The sequence below is a fragment of the Lutjanus erythropterus genome, chromosome 6 (assembly GCF_056507025.1).
Source record: "Lutjanus erythropterus isolate fLutEry1 chromosome 6, fLutEry1.hap2, whole genome shotgun sequence".
Lineage (NCBI taxonomy): Eukaryota > Metazoa > Chordata > Actinopteri > Lutjaniformes > Lutjanidae > Lutjanus > Lutjanus erythropterus.
The window spans coordinates 23846922-23870325 of record NC_139322.1 but is presented as its reverse complement, the minus strand read 5'-3'; the positions used below and the strand labels follow the sequence as shown (position 1 = coordinate 23870325).

The 23404-nt window shown below is 38.9% G+C and overlaps 1 protein-coding gene across 1 annotated transcript in view; it reads right to left on the bottom strand.

Annotated features, from left to right (window-relative positions):
- The window catches only part of wnk3 (WNK lysine deficient protein kinase 3), a 56058-nt gene extending 34416 nt beyond the window's left edge, over positions 1–21642 (bottom strand). Inside the window, exons 1-2 of the mRNA XM_084721276.1 lie at positions 21043–21642; positions 7711–8903 (exon numbers count right to left, since the gene is read on the bottom strand). Of these exons, the coding sequence (XP_084577402.1) occupies positions 7711–8436 (726 nt within the window). The 5' untranslated portion in view covers positions 8437–8903; positions 21043–21642. The remainder of the gene's footprint in view (positions 1–7710; positions 8904–21042) is intronic.
- Positions 21643–23404: the final 1762 nt, after the last annotated feature.

Genomic DNA, 23404 nt, shown 5'->3' with positions numbered 1-23404 from the left:
CTGACTCTGATTAGTCCCGGGCTAAATGTGTATGCACATCTGACTCAGGAGTTTGTATGAATATTGGTGATGTGTAATAATATTAAATTAGTTTGTGATATAAACTTTTTATTATTATTATTTGGGCCAAACACAATCCATTGCAATCATCCATTGCAAACAAAATTTAGTTAAATTATTTATTTCTGTGGACTTAAAAGTGTTGTTTTATTTGATGGCCAAGTGCCATTCCCCCTAAAATGATGAAATTCCAGGCCTGATGTGAACTGACAAAAAGGCAAATCTTAAAATGTATTATTGTATGTGCACTTAAATTATGGGCTGATGCACCTTAATGAAAAAGTTACGCCACCAGTGCCATCAATGTAAAAAAAATATTCTGGAGACCTGTTTATGTGTTAATGTCTCAAATATTCAATAGCAATTGAATCTCCGTTGCTGGTTAGGTAATGTGGCTACAGCCCGGGGGACTTTTGCCAACTGGCGGTGCCCTAGTTGAGCATGCATCAGGTCAGTTTGGTTGGATCGATTCCAGCCTGGTCTAGTCTGTTCAGCTGTAGCTTGTTTGATTTATTACACACACATTAATAGCCTGCCTTTGCTTTACCTGGCCTAACCCAACTGGTTTTTCATAATCAGAAAGAAGATTACTGTCAACTCCTCCCTTTTGCTGCTGCTATTTGTTACTGTGAGCCAAAGAATTATGACCAAAAAAACACCTTTTTTTGCACATAATATTGTCCTCTTGAATACTTTTATCTGGGTCTGTACCGACTGCTCTTACTAAAGCAGGAAAAAAGCCATTTTCTCTACCATGAGGCAGTAACCAGACAAGATTTCTCAACTATCATGATCTCGACTGCCAAACTCAGTGTACTGACTATATAAACGTGAACAAGGGGTCTAGATTCTGTATTACACCAAACTACAATGCTAATGTTACCCTTTACCATGTCAAAGTACAAGTTCTCTGATGAGCTTAATAAGGATGAGCCTGTTTACTAAGAATCATGGCACGGTATTTGTAGCAGGCAGTCACCTAAGCTGGCATTCATCAGCAGGCATGAATTCAAAAGCCTCTATAACAACACATTTTAAAACAAATATATCAAATATTTAAGGTAACATCATCATTTCAACCCTCAGTGCTGCTCTAGTGTTTGTAGTCCTGTGAGGGTGGCTTGGCTCTGGGCTGAGCTGATTTGAGCTGAACCAGTCTGGGATGACTGGGTTGAACCAGTCTGGTTTCTGTTGCCCGAGTTATGCTGTCTGTGCAGGGTTTTTGTTCCAGCCTTACAGGCACCCAGTGTAATTAACTCCCCTGGATCACTCTGCATGCTCACTCACACAGACAAAAAGTGATGGAGAGAGAGATGGAGGGAGGGAGGGTGTGTGAGAGATGAAGAGAGTGGGAGGGAGGGTGACAGGCAGACACATACAGTGGCATATGTTGACACAGACGGACAGAGAGCAACAGCTTGAACACAGAAATGTAATAGACGTTACAAGACACATTCAAACACATCCACTTAGGGTGACGGATGGGAAAATATAAGACAGAAGCCGAAGCAAGAGATATACAGTTCTGCCCTTTTAGGAGTGGAATTCCCAGGGAAAGAAGAGAGATGGTGTCCGCACTGTGAACTTTAATTACACACTCTTTCAAGCTGCATTTGGACAGCTAATCCCCTGGCTTCCCTCTCTTTGTGGACACAGGAGGAGAGGAGCTAGGTGCTCCCAGGCTTCAGTCTCACAGGATAGTGGAGATGGCATCAAACTGACTAGTCATGTAGCTGACAGGCTGTTTATCTTCCTATTCCATACAGTGCCTTCAAATTAAGAGCGTTGCACAGACTGTCCATAGTTCTATGGTATTCTTATACACAGGATATCTTCTGTGCCTATTGTTTGATTATTGGGACCATTGTTTATAATTGGAAAGAGTGTTGTTTGAATTTTGTCTTGTGTCACAATTAACACATTTTAGAAGACAAATATTGGTTATTTTCATCCTTAAAGGTCTGGTGTGCAAGATTTAAAGGGATCTACTAAAAGAATATGGCAGGAGTAGAATATAATAGGGCTGCAACTAACGATTATTTTCATTATCCATTAATCTGCCAATTATTTTCACTAATAATGATTAATCATTTAGTCCTTACATTTAAGAGACATTTAAAATGTTTGAATTTTTTGCTTGAAAAATGATGACTGACACAATTAATTATTAAAATAGCTGATGACTAATATTCTTTTGATTGACAAATTGATTAATTGACTTATCTTTGCAGCTTTAGAACATAATAAGTGTATTGTCATTAGTGTATAATGACCTGAAAATAAGAATCGCTTTGTTGTTGTTTTTTTTTTACCTTAGAATGAGCCCTTTATTTGGGAAATATCTTGGCAACTCACAGTTCGATTCAATTCCGATTCAGAGGGATACAATGTGATTAGAATACAATTAATGCATCTTAATGCATCAAAATTTTTGTTTTCTGATTTTTTTTCTTACTGTGTGACTACTTGCTGCTTTTAAAACAAAGCGTATTTGTATCGTATTTGATCTGAAATTAGTTTAGTTAGACACAACTTGTACACAGTATAGCTCTTGTCCAACTTCAACTTCACTGAAGCCAAAATGCTTTTAATCAGTCGGTCCCAGTCCAATCGTATCAGCAGTTGTTCATGCTCCCTCACTAAAAGTCAAGAAGTGGCCTAGTTTAGAAAGTAACTATGACATATGTCTTACAAAATTGTTACAGAAAAATCATGTTTTACACCTCTGATTACTGACTTTTCTGCATCTTTTAAAAGAGAATTGTGATGCATTTAAAAAGCAATTTCTTACTCCTTCCTGACCCGTTAAATCTACAGAGAGCAGGGTTCCTCTTCTATGGAAGCTGCCATGTTGTGCTTGCATGTTTCTACATTACCTCAGAACAGACAAACACAACACTGGCTCTAGAGAGGGCATTTCACTTTTTTTTGTTGCCATCTACAGCCTCACTGCTAGATGCCACTAAATCTTACTGGTCTTTAAATTTAGCTACATCCACATTGTACTGTGCTACAGAAGATTGCCAATCTTTGCATCAAAGACCAGCAGGAACAAGACTGTCAAAAGTATGGATTTTTTATCGGCACTTTTTCAAAACAATATGTTTGAAAACAACACAATACTAAAATAGGATAGTACTGAAAATAGAGAAACTATAAAAACTATGATCTCAGTAATCACTCAAGATCTCACTTCTGCTCAGTATTTACTGTCGTGAAATTTGGCTTGTAGTAGGGATGTAACAATGCATCGTGAGACAGTTAAAAATCAATACAAATGTGTCACGACTCAAATCGGTTGAGATGAAAAATGATTTGCAATACCATTGTTAAAGAGCAGAGCGCACAAGACTGCATGAGACCGGCCTGACCCGGAGAGAAAAAGGTATGTGCGCTTCTGACAGAGCTAGTTGGATACACTGTGCTTAATTTTGCGTACTTCAAACTTCAGAAATACTTTCAAATTCTGTTTCCTACACCCACAATAGTGTTAGCAGGATGGAGGAGTGAGGATGGGAGGAGGAGATGACGATGATATATTGCACGCTCTTGTGCTTTCACTTGCACTTTTAAGAAGAGGACATATGGGTTGTTATGCAGGTTACTCTACCTCAGGGATTGAGGGATTCTCTTAAATTTGTTAATGATAAGAGAAAATATATGTTGTAGTTTTAAAATATAAAAAAAAATATATATATATATATATATATATTTTTTTTTTTTTTTTTTCAAATATACATTCATTGCATTGTTTGTGTTTTGCAGCTACACCCTACCTCAGACATGTTGTGTTTTTTGTCTGAGAAATAATTACAGGAATATTTTTCAATCATAATTTGTCAGCAAGCTCATTCTGTTAAAAAACAGATAGTCAAGGACTGAAATATTTGCTGCTGTTTTTATTCACCTCACCTTTTGCACTGTAAGCACCTTTAGTTGGAACACTGATGTCTTTATTAAATAGACTAGCTTTGCATTTATCTCAGCCTGTGGACTTTTTTGTGGCTTTCTAGCTCAGCCAAACATAGTGTATCTCCTCTGCGGTCCATTAAAGTTAGCCTCCATTACCAACACACCCAAGATTTACTTTTCTTCTTTGACAGCACTCTGTCAAACTCTAAGTAGGACACATTAATGCTATGATTATTAACACAGAAAGCTGATCACATCTAATCATTATTATTCTGATTTCTATAATCCAGTTTAATGCCACTTTGCACTGAAACTGTGTATAGGCTTTGGTCAGGTGGAGCAAATAGGACAGATCATGTGACCTGAGTGACTAGAATGTTGCACTGAATGTGGCACTGGATCCATCCATAGGCGTGTGACTAGGCCACTGTGTACTATCTGTGTGTGTGTGTATATATGTGCATGTGTCTACCTGCATGTGGTAAGTTAACGTTAGCGACATGACTGCTCTCTGGGAGGGATGCCATGGTAATCCTCTGTTTGGCTCATCGTCTACCCCTCTGTCTCCCTCTCTCTCCCCGACTCACCATCACCTACTGTGTCTCTCACTTCTTTCTCATACTCTGCCTTTTCCCCTTCTCTTTGCTGTTGCTCTGTGTGTCAGAATTTCGCTGTTTTTTCTCTAAAAGGGTGTCTTCCTATCTGTCTATATATAATTCTCATCACAAACTACATAATATCTAATTAGACTGTAAAATATTAATCACGTGTTTTTAATCAGTACTTTCTGACTGATCTTGCCGGTAACGTCCTTGTAATTCTAGAGAAATAAGCACTAAAAGCTACTTTTTTCCCCATGAGACTTACTTTGACCCCATGCATCTGTGGAGACAAAATTGGATATCACAGATTCAATATGGGTGAGCAAATCAGCTTAAGCCTACTGTCTTTTCATTTTCAAAAAATGCTTTCCCAGCTCGGATTTTCTCACACTCCTAAGCCACGCCAAAATACAGTGTGGTGCTTTGGCTGGAGTGCTGTCTGCTGACAAAATGTATTAAAGGAGCAATATGTAAGACCAATTGACAATGACAGTCCTACAATGTGAGTTGATCAGCTGTTCATAACCACCAATTGGCTGTTGTCTCACTGCCTGCCAGACTCAATATTAACATATTGCTCAATTTAAATCTAAAAGATTATTAATGATTTCTCACGATTCATAAACAGACACAAACTCATTCAGCAAACATTCTGCATTAATTATACTTCTAATTAATGTGAAATGGGAAACAAAAACAGACGAAGAAGCCAGTATTTCAACTTAATTAACTTAACACTAATATTCAATTTGAAACAGGCTACCTTTCTTGAAAAAAGACCACATCAAGTATTTAAGAAGAACAGGACTGTGGCAGCATGATTATACCAAGCAGCAGAGCCCACCTGCCGATGTGAAACTGATTCACTAGGTGTTAGAATAAAACCAGAAAAGGTGATGGGGGCATGCCTGTTGCTTGTTAGTCCAACAGACAGAGCCTGATCTCAAGGATTAGTCAAGGCTCTTGTTTTGGAATTAGCTCCAAACCAAACACATGACTGACTTTTCTCACACAAAGCCAGCAGTCAAATCAGATCTTACCATAACACTGCTCTCTATTGTAGGGCCAAGAATCAGAGGGATACATTTCTTCTCTCCTCCACAAGTCTGTCTCCCACCACATGTTGAATTCACACCATGTAACAATGTTTCCCATTACTTCTTAGCATTATAAAGCTGACCATCTACAGTATGTAAAGACTTTGACAGAGCTCTGGTGTTAGACATTTATGAAATTTCATTATTTTCCTCCCACTGCAATGTCAATGCATGACAAAGAGTTTCTTAGAATACTGTTTGCTGTTGTTACATGGGTTCCTATTTGCTCTGTGCTCACAAAATGCATCCCATTCAGAGCTTCCCTTTCACGTGACTATTTCCATTTCATAGCTCATTACATTACACAATAGACAAGGAGAGAAGTAGCCTGTGATATGTATTGCAGCTTTGGCTAGACCCGGGCGCATGTTGAAACTAGCCTAACTAGCAACAAAATGCTGACCATATACTTTATAAAAGGAACATGATTATTGATAATTCTCACTGGGATGCATATGGACTGCTTGATTAGTTAAGTTAAAAGCAAATTACATTAAGTAACAAAGCAGAATGACCACATACTTATAGACTTTTCAAGATGTTTCTTCTCAAGAGCCGTTAAGAGTCCCTTGCCTGATTTAAAGCACTACATCTAAAACACAATACAATACAATCACTAAAAGCAAAGGGATAGTTTATTTGTAGTTGGGGATGTATGGGGAATTTATTAATAGTCAGTGTTAGTCACTTACCTACAGATGATGGCTGTCACGAGATTGGAGGAGCACAGAGGAGTATCAGTGTGAAAGCTAAACAATGTACTGCTATGGACAGGGTCAGCAGGAAACATACTTTAGCCAAGGCCCATCTAAAAATTCAACATTAGTTTATGTGTACATTATATTAAGAATATTTTCGCAGCTTTACTTTGCCATCAGGCAACCTTTTCTGGTGGGAAACCTCCATTATATGAGCCAAATATCGCTCTATCAAACCAACCAAACTTCATTGTCAAAATAACTAATTTTACCTTGCAGAACACAAGAGTTGCTGGTCTGCCGCTGCCTGCTGTCGCTAGGTTTGCTTGTGTCATTGTGTGACTTTGGTATTGTAAAAGGTTACTTCAGATTCAATGAAGTCACACAATAACACAAACAATCTAACCAATCTAGACCAGCAACTCCCATATTCTACATGGTAATATTGCTGATTTCAACAATGGAGCCTGGTTGAGCAAGAGGAAGTAATGTTAAGCTTATATGCACAGCAGATTCCCATAAAAGGCTGTCTGACCACAAGGCAAAGTGGTGAAAATATTCTAAATACAGCATACATTTAAACTGATATTGATGTTTTCAGATTGGCCTTTTTTAAGTGGCTGAAATACATTTTTCTGCTGACCCTGTCCACAGCTGTACATTACTTGACATATGTGCCCCTCTCCAACCTGGTGGCGTGTCGGCCTCCATCTTCTGTAGGTAAGACACTGACTATCAAAAAGTACCTCATACAACCCCATTTCAAATAATCTGAACTATCTCTTGAAGTGCCATGAATGAATTAAAATAATCCAGGCTAATGCAGAACATGCTGTTTCTAATGGGATCCCCTATCACAATAAGAAACAGCACTGACAGCCCACGATTCTATTATTCATAGCAGTCCTAGAAAAGGCAAATCCTCCACTTTCACTTTGTGCTGTCACTCAACTACAAGTGATGCTCCTCCTTTTCACCCCTGTCTCCACTGAACTGCGGTCTAACAGTATGAATAGCAAGCAGACAACGTGCTGAGATTTCCAGATTTCAGGAGGCAGAGCTCCTGGGACACATCTAATACAATTCACTTCAAAAGAACAACATCAGACTTAAAGCTCTCCAAAGCACACTAATTAATTATAAAGGATTTCCATTTTCCTCTCAGAGTTGTGTGCCCATTCTGGATTTTTCAGGTGCATTGCTTATTTTGTTTTTGTTTGTTTTGTGTTTTTTTTTTTTTTAAATCTTGCAGCTAAATGGGCCAGGTGATTCAGAATTAATAAACCATGGGTAAATATTTGGCATTGTGGTGTGAAAAGAAAAGAGAACAGCTGGTCTTACCTGGAGTTCACACCAAGCCACCTCCACCCACGTCTCTGTGTCCAGACCTTTATACACAGTCTTGAAGGCTCCTCTGCCCAGTTCAATGTCAAACTTGAGGAACCTGCCTCCAGGAGAGGTGGCCACAGCCTTCATCTCTGCCTCCTCCTCCTGCTCACGGTCCCTCTCCTTCCCCCTCTGGTGTGTTGTGGAGGAAGGAGCATCCTTGCCAGGCTCCTGGCTGGAGCTGGGGCAGGATGGGTCATGACCCAGGGCAGCACATGATGAAGCAACCCCTTGCTGCTGGGCACTGCTGGTGAAGACTGAGTCTGAGGAGCGCAGCTCCAGGTGGGGGGCACTGTGGGGCGCCTCTGGGGGCACCTCCACCTCATCGTCCTCCTCACAAATCTCCACACTCTTCCTGAAGAAGCGCTTCTCCCTCCTCAGTCGTTTCTGGCCAGTGTCGACTGGTAAGGAGGGTGTGGAGAATGAAATTGGCCTGACTGTCTTCTCCTCACCCGCCTGGCTGGTTTCCCCCCCTCCTCCTCCTCCTCGGATTCCTCCGTCCTCTCCTCCTGCTGCTTTCCTCTCTGGAGTATGGGAGGAGGGGAAGTCCGAGGGGGCGCTGTGTGTCCTCTCCCTCTGTGGGTCTGCCCTGCCCTCCCGCTCGGTGTCCTCCTCCCTCTGTCCATCAGGTTTCTCCGAGGAGTCCTCGGTGCCTGTGGGCTCTCCTGGGTCAGTAGCCATGGGGAATGGCCTGTCCCACTCCTCCTAGACCTCCGCCTCCTCCTCCTCCAAACCTTAGCTCCTCCGTCAGTCCCCGTCTCTCTCCCTTTCTGTGGTCACCCACTCACTCCTTCTATTCTGTCAAGCTGTTGTTCCAGAGTGGCAGGTGACTGAAGGCCGTCCTTGATCAAACCCTCTCCCACTTTTCCTCCCCCTTCTTGTGCTCCTCTCTCCTTCTATTAGATGCTTTGTAGTAGCAGAGGAGGGTGACAACACAGCTGCTGGAGAAGAGTTTCTGTCCTCACTTTTCTCCTCACCATTTCCTACATTTTCACTTTAGGACCCACTTAGGCGCAGTATGAATCAAAGTAAACCACACGTCTCCTAGCTCTTACAAACACACACTGAACCAGGAGTTTTTCCAAGCCTGTTGGGAAAGCTGCGGTGTTTTTCTATCAAACTGTTGCGTGAATATCTTCAAGTAAACCCTGCAAGACAAAAACAAAACAGTGCATTAATATTCATACAGTCAGGGGAGAGAATTATTGTCATATTGTTACCATATTTAACTTTCTTAAGAAGAATGGAAGTGGCGTACTGTTTGTATTTAATGAGACATATCTAAATTGGAAAGTCAGAGGGTCCTCTATACTTTAGTGGGACAAAATTGACCAACATCAAAGAAGCATCAGGCAAGGCAGCAGCAGGAAAGGGACTGTCAAAGTTTACATGATACTGGAATTTTAAACTTAAATTCAATACTAGTATATAAAAAAAAAAAACAATTCTCGATACGTCTTACAGTACCACAACAAAAAGAGAAACACTGAACATTTCCTGGGTTTGTTGCAAGCCACATTTCAAGCAGGAAAATAAATATTGAAGTGAATTGAGGTCTTGAATGAGCACTTAGATAATTTGTTTTATAGCTTCAGTACTTCCCATACTGTCTACTGTTAGTATTGTATTGTTTTAAGCAATGTGGTTTTGAAAAGTATTAAAGTATTGATACTTTTGACAACCTTAACATGTTGATTTAGATTGTACAGGGCTAACTTTTTCACCACCTTCTCAAACCTTACAGGGTTCAACAGCAGTCACACTGATAAGGCAGCCTGTAAATGTGTCTGCAGGCTTTTTTATTTTGTTGTTTGTTTGTCTGCCTCGTGAATACAGACATCAGCTGATTATCTCAAAATGACAGATAATCTGCAGTCACTATAATAGTATGTGTAAACTGGACAGGATTGGATATGAAATACTGAAACATTTCACAAAGAAGAGTTGTGACTGATTCAGGAGCTCTAAGGAGCTAAGGTCAACTAATTCAAATTCTTGCTAGGAGACTTCTATTTCCCTTGAGAATGTAAAGTGTTGATTGCCTACAACAAACATTAAAGGAAAACTAAGTTGAGTAGATTTAGAAGATCTCCATAATTGGCACAATGTTTCCAGTGATCAGATACAGGGTAAAACCTCAGAAAGTAGAAATATCTATAAATGGTCTTTTTCCACAGCCGCTTGCCAAAGTGACCTGAGGTTATTAATTGGACAATGTTAATTCAAACCCTGGCAGCCCAACTTGTAGCCTTATATGGTGAGAATATCCCAAAACCCATAAAGAAGAGGAACTGTTTAATCTTCTTAATCTGCCAAACAAGAGCTTCATCTTTGTTATGGGCTAAACTCTGACACTTAAAACCACATAGTCCTCAAACAATATTCAGTGAGACTGGTCAAGAATTACACATGGCTTCATCAATCATCAAGTGCATGTTTATCAGCGTCTTGTGACTTAAGTTGTGTTCAACGGCTCCATTAGTCAACAGAAAGCTGCAGTTAGGAGTATGCGATCCCAACCATTAAATATGGATGATGAACTATGGGCCGGTTGAGTGTGAATAATTCATACACAGAGAGATTGTGGAAGTATGCTGGAGTGACTACCACACATCTGCAACAAAGGGCTCATAAATATACACAACTCTGATTATGATTATCATCAACCGACAGTATTACTCAGTGTATACCCAGTCAACCATTCAGGCAGGGTGATAAAGTGGCCCTCACTGCTATCCTCCACCAGCAGAAGTTGAAACTGAACACAGCAGGTTTCCTCTGACATGGCAATATCCCTGCAGTGCTGTAAACTCATTCACTGTTTGGGATTCTGTGTATGTGTGTGCAAGTGTGTGTACACTACTGGGCATCTTTCTCATGACATCTTTATCTTCACTTCTCCTCTATCATTCCCCATCTGTGCCTCCCTGGGTATTATATCTCCTCTGCCTTCTGACAGCCAACAATCTCTCGGTGGCTGGAGCAGAGCTGTTTCATTAAAGGGACAGTTTGGATTATTTGAAGTGGGGGTGTATGAGGTATTTATTGATCAGTGGACGCGCCCCCAGTTTGGAGAAGCGGAGAGGATCAGCACGGAAGCTAAGCACAGGTTCATATAGCCTTTATCAGCACATCTAAATTGTTACAACAAACACAATTGCAAATTTCTTTATACCCACAGCAATTAATCAATTTACATTGTCTTTTTTTAATTTTACCAGCTGTTTGCATTAAATGTTATGTTTTGATCATTATTATTTTATGCTTCCCAATTGCTTGCCACCCTTACTTTTTTGACATGGCTAAAATATGTTTTGCCATTGATCCTGTTCAGAGCAGTTCATTGCTTACCTTCCTACACCAGAGCTCCTGCTGCTTCCCCAAACTGGGAAGTACCCATCACCATCTACTGTGGGTAACACAGATAATATACTGACTATGGATAAGTATCGCTTACAAACTCTGAACTATCCTTTTAAGACACTAGCACCCTGAAGTTTCTCTGAAGCTAGTATCAAAGAGGCAGGGTTGGGCTACCAATAAATCTTTAAGTCACTATTTGTAATTTAGCATACAGGAAGAGAGCTTGCTAATGCATATGATCAACAAAAGCTGCACTGAAGGAATGTGGTCATCCCAGGAGTGGAATGGTGAAGTAAACGAAAGTAAAAAGAGCAGTGCAGGTAAGGGTATTAACTCACTTTGCAACTCAACACATATTACTTTACAACTGAACACGTGGGACTTTGACAAGCCACTGTATGCACCCCTGTCTAGGGTTACAGCACTATTCGATATGAAGCTGTCCACGAGGACCACACATGTACAGCCTATCCTGGCCCCTGAAAATCTGTACTGACAGACGGGCTCAGTCAAGTCACAGCAGTTAGTCTAGACTTTTTCTTCAGTTTTAATGAGCAAAGCCCACCGTGACCACTGGGGGGCTTGTCTAGTGGCTCACTGCAGCTATTATCTCTTTTATAACGTGGTCATTAACACTTACATCAAGCCTGTTGTCTCTCCAAGCTCAAAGCAGACAAGTCTGACAGGCTATGCTAGTAGCTGTCAGTTAAATTAAGAACACAATAGACTGATATTAGACCAACTGCTAAGAGGCGACTGAAGAACATGAAAGAATTCCAGTTCAGCAACATTCCCAAGACATAAACACATGCTCTAAGAGACAAACTGCTATAAGCTTGTAGACTCCCACCACATTTAATTCTAAAATGCAACAAAACTAATTATGACATTGCTGACACAATTTTCTGGAAATCTGAATGAGAAACGATTTCTAAATAAAATAACCAAACGGGAGTGTCTGTTTTTGGCTAATCCAGTGGACTACTCCACTGACAAATCAAGGAACTTCATTGTTGGTATATAAAATCCTGTAAATCCAATATTGCCACATCTGCAATTAGGGTTGGTACTGTAAAACCTCAGATATTTCAGTGATAGCTACCTCACACCTACAGATAGTCATTTTTAATATTCTTTTTAATTGACCAATTACCCAGGAATTACAATTATGCCACTTTATTAGGTACCCTTGTACAATATAATGTGATCTTGGCCACCCCATTTACATACATGATGGGGCAGAATATTATATACTATATACTATATACTATATATGTTTTCCAGGTGATTTCTTTATTGTGTGCTATATTTATGTATATGTGTTTTTAATGGTTAGAGAAGCTGCTTTCAGTCATTGTAAATGTCTCCCTGTGTGCAGCAATGTCACTGCAGCAAATATTGTTTATATTTAAGCAGCAAAACTAACAACTATAGTTATAAACTTGAGAGGACAGAAGAAACCCTCCAAAGAAAATGGAATTAAATAATGAAAGAAGTTGTACTGCTGTGCCTCATGCATAAATGTGCACACAGCTTAACTCTCTTTCTGGGTACTTGCTTTACCCACCCTAAAAATCAAAAAAAGTTTCTGGTGCACACCAGACACTTGAAGATTTTATTCAGGTCCCATACCACCACCCAATAAGACCTCAATAGAAAACATAAAGCAGAATTAAGACCTTTTTGACAATGTCAACAAAAACTTGAAAATCATAAGCTTTGAAAATGTGGAATTTATGGCAGACCTGTTACATTGGATTGAAGTGTACCTAATGAAGCGGCCAGGGATTGTACAAATCTCTTAATTTTCTATCAATTCTTAATTTCAGCAATAAATCTGAATAATAGAGAGCAAATGACTTCATACACTGTGACCATAACTAATGACTTGAATTAGTGCATAGCGTACTACATACTGTAGTGTACAGTGAGACTAAAAAGGTAAAGGCTAACAGGATGTGGGGGACATACAGGGGGGAAAAACAACAGGCGATAAAGAGATGGAAGTTGCCCTTTAAACAGGAGCTTATTCGTCCATGTCCCCAGGGCAAGGAGTTCCCATGAAAGCCACATACCGGACAGAGTTATCACAGTACATCAAACACGTTCAACCCCATCACTGTCTCTCACACCCGCCCAGTCTCCCCTTCCAAACACACACACACACACACAGATACAGATATAAGACATACACCAGCAGGCTAGAACAAACTTGGTGTTTCACTCTTTCTGTCTCTCTCTGTCCCTTTCACATTCATTCTATCTTTTATACACAGACAAAAACACACACGCACACACACATCAAAAGCAAACCCTCTCTCACACCCAAACCGCATGTCCCCTTTCAATGAAAGAATGCTGAAAGGAATTTCCTGACACCAGCCAAATGACCAAGCAACTGCCCATGTGGGCAAAAGTGGTAAACCAAAAGTTGAAGATAACAAAATCAAAGTCGCAGCTGAAGTGGTGACATCTCTCTTCAACAGCAAAACTGCTCGAGTTTGCAGCGTTCACATGTCAGAATCATTGTCTGTTCACTTTTCTATCAGCAGAGTACATGAGAACCGAACATCTGACGTGCTGCACTCTGCCTGCCCTCCAGGCTTCTGTGAGGCTCCTGCATGGGGAGAACACCTGCAGCTGCCTAATCATTTCTGAAATGTGCAGCGAAAATCATTGTGACACCTTTGCTTCATGACTGCCTAAGATGTGATTTCTATTCTATTCTTAAAACCCGCTGAAGGGTTTGTTATTGCTAGAACTTTTTTGGTATCTATGCTCAAACGTTTGAGAAAAATGACTTACATTACTACTCTGTTGCAAAAACTAGGGCTAAATGTGTTTTTTTCTTCACTTGTTCAGTCATTCTAGTGGGTCAGAAATGTATGTGCTTGAAGTCCATCTTTACATGACTCTGTACAAATTGTTTCATTCATTAGTGGTTATCAAATAACAGCAAAGACTAAAGTAAATGTTCATGTTTAATCTAAGGCTGCAATGTCCATAAAATGTCATAAAATAGTAAAAAATGTCCGTCCCGAGGTGATGCCTTTAAATGTCTTGTTTTGTCGGTCTAAAATCCAAAGATATTCTGTTCACTATGATAATAAACAAAGACAAGCAGGCTAACTCTTTTTGATACTGAAAATAGCATTGTCTGTCGTTTTGCTTGAAAAATTACTTTTATTAATTTTATTGATTAATCAATTATCAAAATAGTTTAATAGTTTAATTGTTTTTTGTAAGTGATGGAACCAATCCAATATTTGTATTGAGGCCCGATATTGACATAAGGCTTTCACTGGGCATCTGACTAGCACAAGTGCTGACAAGCACCACTATTCTTCGTTTGCATGTAATAAAAGGAAAAAGGATCCCAAATCACAATTATGGTGCATTCCATTTTCACCTTGAAGTTGGAATTTCCAAGTTCCAATTTGGAAATTTTAACTGGAGTGGAGAACCAACCCTGAATTTCAACATGGCTGCACAAATACTGTCTGTGAACATCTTGCTTCAGTATTTGTATGTGCAAAATATAGCAGACTATGTTGTTATGAAACTCAAGAAAGATTTTTCCAACTTGTTGTGCTGAAACATGGTTAACAGAAGTGTGACATCATTCTCAAATCTGACATCTACCCTCAAAGGTAAAAGGAATGCATTGTATACATTACAATTTTCTGAACAAACACTTATAAAAGGTAACATTTGCATTTTGGAACAAACTTCCAGCACTGTATCATGAAATGATGCAAATGAGGGCCATCTCTCAGCCTATCATCTGCACATATCAAAGTCTCAAGCTCCAGTCCTGCAGCTCTGCATCATTGAAGAATGCCATTACACAAGTTACATTGCACAAACTACACAAGTTTTCCAGACTGACACTCAAGTTAAGCCTCATGTAATGTTACTACTACTGCTGCTAATAACAACAACATTATTATTAATATTATTATTATCATTATCATTATTATTATTATTATTATTGTTGTTGTTATTATCATTATTATTATTATTATTATTATTATTATTATTATTATTATGATTATGATTATGATTATTATTATTATTATTATTATTATCATCATCATCATCATCATCATTATTACAACAAATAATTATTAAGAAAAAAAACGTTTAGATATCAGAATCACATTAGAATTGAAAAAACACGGATCCATGCATCTCTACCTTTTTCCCACTTTTTCGGGTAAGTGAGTTGCCAGATTTACTTGCCCAATATGCCATTTTACCTAACTCAGGCAAGTGAGCTTAGTCTTACATCTCCTACACAATCTATAATTTTAAACACAACAAATACATTGCAACCCTATCTGCCCATTGCACTTTTTTTCAACCCGTACTTCATAGGGATACACACATTAATCCCCTGGAACCAAACTGCCGCTAGAAAATTAGGCAGGCAGACAAAGGACAAGCCAGGGGACTCTGTGTGTGAGCGCGCACAGACAGCGCCGTTTTTGCAATTGAGGGGGACATGTAGATGAAAAGAGTGAATAAAAAGTGGCGAGGGGGACAGGAAGGGATTGTAGTTGGTGGGAGCAGGCGGACAGCAGAGTTTCAAACAGAGAGAGACAGAGAGGGAAGAAGAGATGGAGCGAGGGGGGCCGGCTAGTAGAAGGGGTGGGAAAAATGTGTGTGTGAAAGAGAACAAGAGGGAGATAAAGAGAGGGGGGTGGCACAGACAAAAAGGGGGCTGGGGGGGATTTTGCCTGATAAAATATGTGCCAATGTTTGTGTGAATGAAAGCAGTGACTATAGCTAAATTTTTGCCTGGACAAAAGCTACAGCTACAGTTGTGCACATAGAGGAGAGGAGAGGAGAGGAGAGGAGAGGAGAGGAGAGGAGAGGAGAGGAGAGGAGAGGAGAGGAGAGGAGGGAGAGGAGAGGAGAGGAGAGGAGAGGAGAGGAGAGGAGAGGAGAGGAGAGGAGAGGAGAGGAGAGGAGGAAAGGGAGGAAAAGGAGGAGGAAAGGAAGAGGAGGAATGCTTTTAGTGCTTGGAAAAGGTTGAAAACATGAGGTGATTACATTAGCATAGGAATAGTTTCCGATGGTATGTCCAGTGTCACAGCAAGACTGGGTGCAGAGGGCTGAGTGGGAGCAGCATCAAGGACTATTTTGCAAGACAGGTAGATCAGTTAGCCTATATTATCACTTCAACATTAGTTATTTGTAATTAACCAGGGAAAGTTAAGCTAGAGCTGGAGCTTAACTTGAGCTCGTGTAGCTCAAATGATTAATCAATTGGGCATTCAACATTAAATTAATAAACTATTTTGTCATTATTTACAAGCAAAAAGCCCAAATATTCCGTAATTATAGCTTCTCAATTGTAAGGATTTCCTACTTTCTGTCTTATGTGATAGTTATAATAAATAATATTGCATAGGTTTTGGGCCATTAGTTGGTAAGCAATACAAAGGTTTTAAATTAATGGACTGCATTAAAAATTGCTAAGCTGCATTTCTATCCAAAGTACCTAGAACCTCTAGCTCCTGGACCTACTTTTCAAGAAACTAAAAGGTTCCTTCAGCCTACTCTGGTGTGAGTATCCACTGTGGCCTAAGACCCGTGAAGATTAGGCAAATAAGTCTGCTAACATATGAAAAAGCAACGTCTGATTTCAAACATCATTTTTGTATGAGACTATACACATAACAACAAGGCCATATAAAGTGGCAACACTTTCTTCTGTGACTCATGTGTATGTGTCAAAGCACAATGAACAAAAACCAAACTGGTTTGATGCTGTAGATTTTTAAAAAATGGTGGCTGAAATGAAACATTGCCTTTAGTGCTTCAAGCCCCATCCCCAAAGTTACTGTACTTATTGTGGGGTGAAATAATGTCCCTGGAGCTCAAAATCGAAGGTGCATCTTGCAGTAAACTTGCAGACTGCAAACAACAGCATGTAGTAGAACATGCAAAACTCACAAACACAATAGGCCCCACCTGGAACAAGTGTTTGGTTCTGCAAATAGATCCCTGTAAATTTTATACACTGGACTTTTAATTTAAACCCTGGTTTCTGTGTTGGAAATGTAGCTTAACTGATTGCAAGTCTCATCAGTAAGTGCCGGTGTATTGTCGGGTGTCATTCAGGTGTAGGATTACGAGAGCACAAGTGTATTATCAGCAAGCATGCATTTGATGGATAATTTTAACAATGTCCCTTCATCAATTGCCAGCTACAATAGTTTGCATATTATCCCTTTGTTGACCATTAGACTGAGTGAGCTTTGTTATACCAGGCAGGGAGTCAGGGAGGAGTGCAAGGGTTCAGCAGATATACTTGGCTTGAGATTACAAGTTGAGAGAAATATGAAAAAATGTGTTGAATTTAGCTGATTGAGTAAATGAATGAATACCCCTCAGTCCTACAGATCAAATCCAAATTCAATCCAGTGCCTTCCTGTAACGACAACTCTTCCACACATAATTAATGCAACACTTAGATCGAACCAGTCTTTTTCCAGTTCAGCATTAGTCCCACAGAGATTTAAAGGGGAGATGGAGGCTGAGTGATGTGGGGAGACGGGGCAGAGGGAGCACAAGGTCTGAGAGCTGCTGGCCAAAATTCAAATGGGCTCCATGTCAAGCAGCAACTATTGTGGAGATCACAGATCTGAACTCTGCAGCTCAGCTGTTGACCGCAGAGGCAGGTAAAAACAAAGGCCCAGTTTGTTCAGTAAGGCCATGTTTGTGTCGAACAGGCCAGACTGCTGTCATAAAGTCACACCAGGATACATCACTTTAAGTGGCAGGTGTAAATATTCAAAGAGCTGACTTCATCTGTGCAGTGCTGTCGCCTTGAAAAACAGGAGGTGGCAGGTTCAAACTGTGATTGTGTGGGACAATTACAACTAATTAAAACCCGCAAGACAAACATTATGCTTTGTACACAGTGTGCAAATTTAATGTTTTTTTTTTCCCACATGCCTGGTCCGACAAGTGGGTCAGAAATCTATTTGCCCAATGTCAATTTTTACTTTTACAAACTGTTTTCTTTATTAACAGTTATCAAATAATAATAAAGACTCAAATGAACTGTCATGTTTAATCTATGGCTGCAACGTCTACAAAGTGTCAGAAAACAGTGAAAAATGTCCATCCCAGTTTCTCAAAGTCTAAGGTGATGTCTTTGAATTTCTTGTTTTGTCAGTGCAAAATCAAAAGGGCTGCAGCTGATGATTATTTTCATTATTAATTAATCTGTTGACCATTTTCTTGCTTAAGCAATTAGTTGTTTGGTCCATAAATGTTGAAAATATCACTGTTTCCCAAAGCCCAAAGGGACATCCTCGATTCATCCACTACTGAACTCACAAGATATTTTATTAATGAGCAGCCCTTAAAAATCACTCTGAGAAAAAAAAGCTATCATTCATCTAAATCCAGCAGAGTAATTTAAGAGCAGTGTATGAAACTGCTCTAATTACTCCTCCTACTCAATCAATGACTGCACGAGTTGGTTCAGCACATGTTTGCTTTCCCTGTGCATCTTCTGTCTCTGCTGTGTTTTGAAATCTGATGAAAAATATCAAATGCTGGCCACTAGAATCAAACACACAATGATTGTTCTCATCCCATTAGAGAAACTCAAGGCTGAAAACACAACAAGGACTTTTGTCCAATCCAGGTCAAGCATGGGAGAGTGGAGTGTAGGTAGCACACACACAGTACTGTTCACTGACTGAGAGAAAGACAGAGAGACAGACAGAATATGTGTTATCTAACCCCCCTTTTTGTTCTCTTTCATTCCCCTCAGCAAACACAACCAGCCCATACCAAAGCATTCCTCTAATCCAGGTGAGAGAAAGGCTCCTTAATCAGCCAATGATGAATCAGGATTACATGCTACTAAAGTAGATTACTACTCCTGCAGCTCATATCAAAGACTGAGCTCATTTTACTGCTCTAAATGGCCTCTGAACTTGATGGAGTGCTCAGGGATCCGCAGCAAAGTGTTGATTTCAGTAGTTTAGCAGCTGTCAGCCTTTTTTAGGAGAGGAAGCATCCTCTCTAATGTTTTGAGTACACCACTGTTTTTCACAGTGAGACTATGAGATGCAATGTGCTGATAACATAAATATACAGGAGCGGAAGAGGGTATGATTGATGTTAAATATAATTTATTGAAATGTAATAATATGTCAAATATTGCGATATGGCAATAGAAAATGTCTTGATACCATACCAGACTGTGGTGACATCTATCATGATACTACATTGTTATTTGTGTAAGGGATAATGTACAGTGAGCAGGTCATTATAACGAAATAAACCCTGACAGGTTGGTGCAATAATAACCCACTCACTGTATATTATCCTGCTTATTAAATCAATAATTTGATACAAAATATTCATTTAGAAATAATTTTATTGATTTTAAAATTTTATTGCTATTCCTGAATCTATTATCAGAACTGCATCCAACAGTCTGTTCTCCATAGCAACGACCCGTTATTCATAGCAACAGTCGGCTATCCAGAAATAACAGACCAGCTGTAATCGACCAATCAGAATCAAGTATTTAATAAAGCCATGTAATAATTTCTATTTTTAAATATATTTTTAATAAATAAATTTGTAATAAAATAAAGTAAGAGTAGCCAGCCATGACCTAAGCAAGTATTGGCATGAATTGACTTGAATTATGTATCTATAATTCAATTATGACATTCTAAGATTATTTCCAAATAGCAAACTGTTGCTAAAGACACAGGTCTAATCACAGACTCTGGAGGAGCAATAAAATTGCTTTTAACTTAATAAAATCATTTTTAAATTAATATTGTGTGTAAAATTATTTATTTTTTAAGTAAATAGCCACGTAATATGGTTGAAATTGTCACAGTCCGATACAGTAGTGAGACATTTTTGATTGCGTTTATTATTGCAAAATAAGCCCTCTCAGGGTGATTCAAAACCCTTCCTTTTCATATTGGGGTCCTGCATTACCTGGTAGGGGTTTATTTTGCTATAATGACCCCCTCGCTGTACATTATTCATGACATATTAAAGAGGGAAAGCATGAGCACTTTAAGTTAAAAGAAAAAACTAATTCTATACTGTGAAAAAATGCTTCACACATCAGGTTTATTATTTCATAAAGGACATTTTTTCAAATTGTTCTTTCCTTTGTTTTTTTTATATCTAGATAAATATTATATCATGTATTTTCTCATTATGATATTATCATATATTGAGTTTTTGTTATTGTTACATCCCTGGCAATTTATGCATAAGATACATATGGGTGTAGCTGACACTGTGATTGATTTTTAGGATGATTTTAATTTTGTAACACACATATTGCTTAGAGAAATGAACCCATGATGTGACTAGTCACCCATGATGTGACTAGTCAGGCAACTGTCACTGTCTCTGAAGCAAAATGCAATTAATGTATGTTATTTATAGGCTAGAGCATATACGACACACAGCGATGCCTGGAAGTGCAGGCAGCATGAAGTACAGCTATTGGCTAGCTGATAGCTCAGCTGACTTTAGAAACGCCATGCAAACGGTGAAAGACACAAAGTACAATCATAACCACACAGACGACTGACACAACCACAAATCAAAAGCCCCAAACCTGATGGCATTTAATGCCCTGTGAGCACAGGCAAATCATTAAAATGATGGGCTGGACAGTTGGTGTCTGTGGGCCTGTCAGCTATAGTCTCCTGGCAGGTCTGTACTTGACTTAAGCATAATTTATTACAGAATCATAATAAGCAGCTATGGGAGAGAATGAAGACCTACTAAGGGATCTAAGAGTCTTTAACAGAATAGATAAAATAATAATGCCTCACTGAGAACAACAGTCTTGCTATCACCTTAATTACTACAGAATTTGCATTGTAATTGAAAATAACAACAAACATCACTCACCCAAATGCATCATGGTAGCTCGTCGGTCCAGCAGCAATATATTTTTATTTTTAAAAAACGAGCTACTCAGCGCAGATAGCTAGCTAACTCACTAATATTTCACTGGATTTTTTTTTTATTATTCCTTTAGCTTTTTACAAACGTTATTACACGAGATTTACACTGGGCTTTCTGCCTAGAAAATTATTTTACACCCACTGAAAAAATACATTTACAAAAAGCTTTAGAAAAAAACCGCGGTTCTGTTTGTTTTTCCTCTATTTATTTTATACGTTTGCTCGCCGCGGTGTTGACGGTTGAAAATCCCCAGCGGAGTCGTCGAGCCTCGGTCGGTCGGTCTGTGTGAGAGATAGGCAGCACTTGGTGTACGTGTTCCAATTCAGACGATGTTTGCCGTTGGTTTACAGATTTCTCCACTCGCTGCTCGGTTTGACGGCTCCAAGTTGTGCGGCTGGCCATTCATGTGTACCCGAATAATATCAGGAGCTTTATGTACATAATTTACAACGCGCGACTCCAACGGCCTTCAGCAGGTTCTCACACTGTGTGCTGTGCGCGGCGCTCTGCCTGCTCGCGCTCACTTGCCACAGGGCTCATCATCATCCTGAGGACGAGCACGACCGACAGTTAGCGACTCCACCACAAGAGGGCACTGATGATGTGTTTATATCAACGCCTTGTTATGTGACTTTGGTGCTGCGTTCACTGCACCTCGGACGCTTTGGATGTAGCCGTTAAACCTTGACAAACGATCAACCGTTTTGCTATAGTAGGCATTAACGAGCCTGTAAAGGAAATTGTATCACTTTTTATGACTGTGGTGCTTTTATCGTAGAGATCAGGCTGATAAATGACTATATTAATCTAGAGATTACTATCCATGTGTGGTGCAGTTGGGGAAGAAGTATGGATATTACTAGATTACAAGTGAAGGTCCGGCATTCAAAATCTTACTCGAGTAAAACTACTTAAGTATTAGCATCAACATTTACTCAAAATATAAAGGTAAAAACACTCATTATGCAAAATATAATATTAAGTTAGTTATTATAACTAATTTATATAAGTTACATTAAGATATATTGTTTAAACAGAAATTCTGTGATGTGAAAGCATGACCTGAAAAGTGAATAGTAATTACAGCTGTCAGATAAATGTAGCATATTTGTCTATGAAGTGTAGATAAGTGCAGCAGATACAGGCTATACACTGTTTATTAAAACTGTTTATTAAATGACAACTTCAGTTCACTTATACTCACATAACATTATTAAATACCTTACAGAAGTATAAAGTAGCAGAAAATGGAAACTACTACATACCGTATATATAAATACTTAATGAAGAAAGAAATTTGCCCCTGTAAATAGGAGTGAGAATTATGACTTCTTTTTTTCCACATTTCCTTCCTTCATAATTCAGACTAGTTAGAAAACACTAGTCATCTTTTGATGTAAGAAACATATATAACAATTTTTTTAAATACAGTTGATAAATTTTCACGCAAGACTATAATCTAAAATCTAATGCATGAAGTCAGACTGTTACATTTGTCCCATCAGTGGGAGCAATTATTACAGCAGTTAGGTTGATTGTGACACTGAAAAACTAAGTAATATTAACCTACTGTATCTCAAATTAAAGCACACCTTGAACTAATCACATTACTGCCACAATATCTATTAATGTTACTTAACATTTCTTTTGTATGTGTTTCAAAGTTTTTTAGATATCAGGCATCATATGCATTAAAAGCAACAGCCTGTTTGTATTTATGCAGAAGACTAGCCACTGTTCTAGTGGTGATTAGATTTGAAATATATGAATTGACTTAAAAGTGATTTTACATTTAAATTTAGTGAAATATGTTAATTTGCTCTGCTTAGTATGAAATCACAATATCATCAACAATATCACCAGAGTCATAAAATCAAGTGAATGACTAGGTCCTTTGTCTACGTAACAAAAAGTGTAAGTTAATAACAGCAGCTTCACTTAGGGCCCTTCTGAATATTTCTCACTGAAATGTAGGGCAGTAGAAGTGTAAACTATGAAAATACTCAAGTACAGGTACCTCAAATATTTATTTAAGTACAATATATGATTAAATGTACTTTGTAACTTTACACCACTGAGGAGTGTACGTGTATACATGACTATATGTGTAGTATATATAGACATATGGTTCACTATATTTTGTTTTTCTTTTCATTCCTTTTGCCTCTGCCTTTGGACATGACAAAACCCACAATCCTTACGAGCAAAACATAAACAACATGAATTCACGAGTTTTTTCTGACAGCACTTGAATGCCTCGTAACACATTTCAGTGGAACAATGAAATTAATCGTGTTTGTCGTTA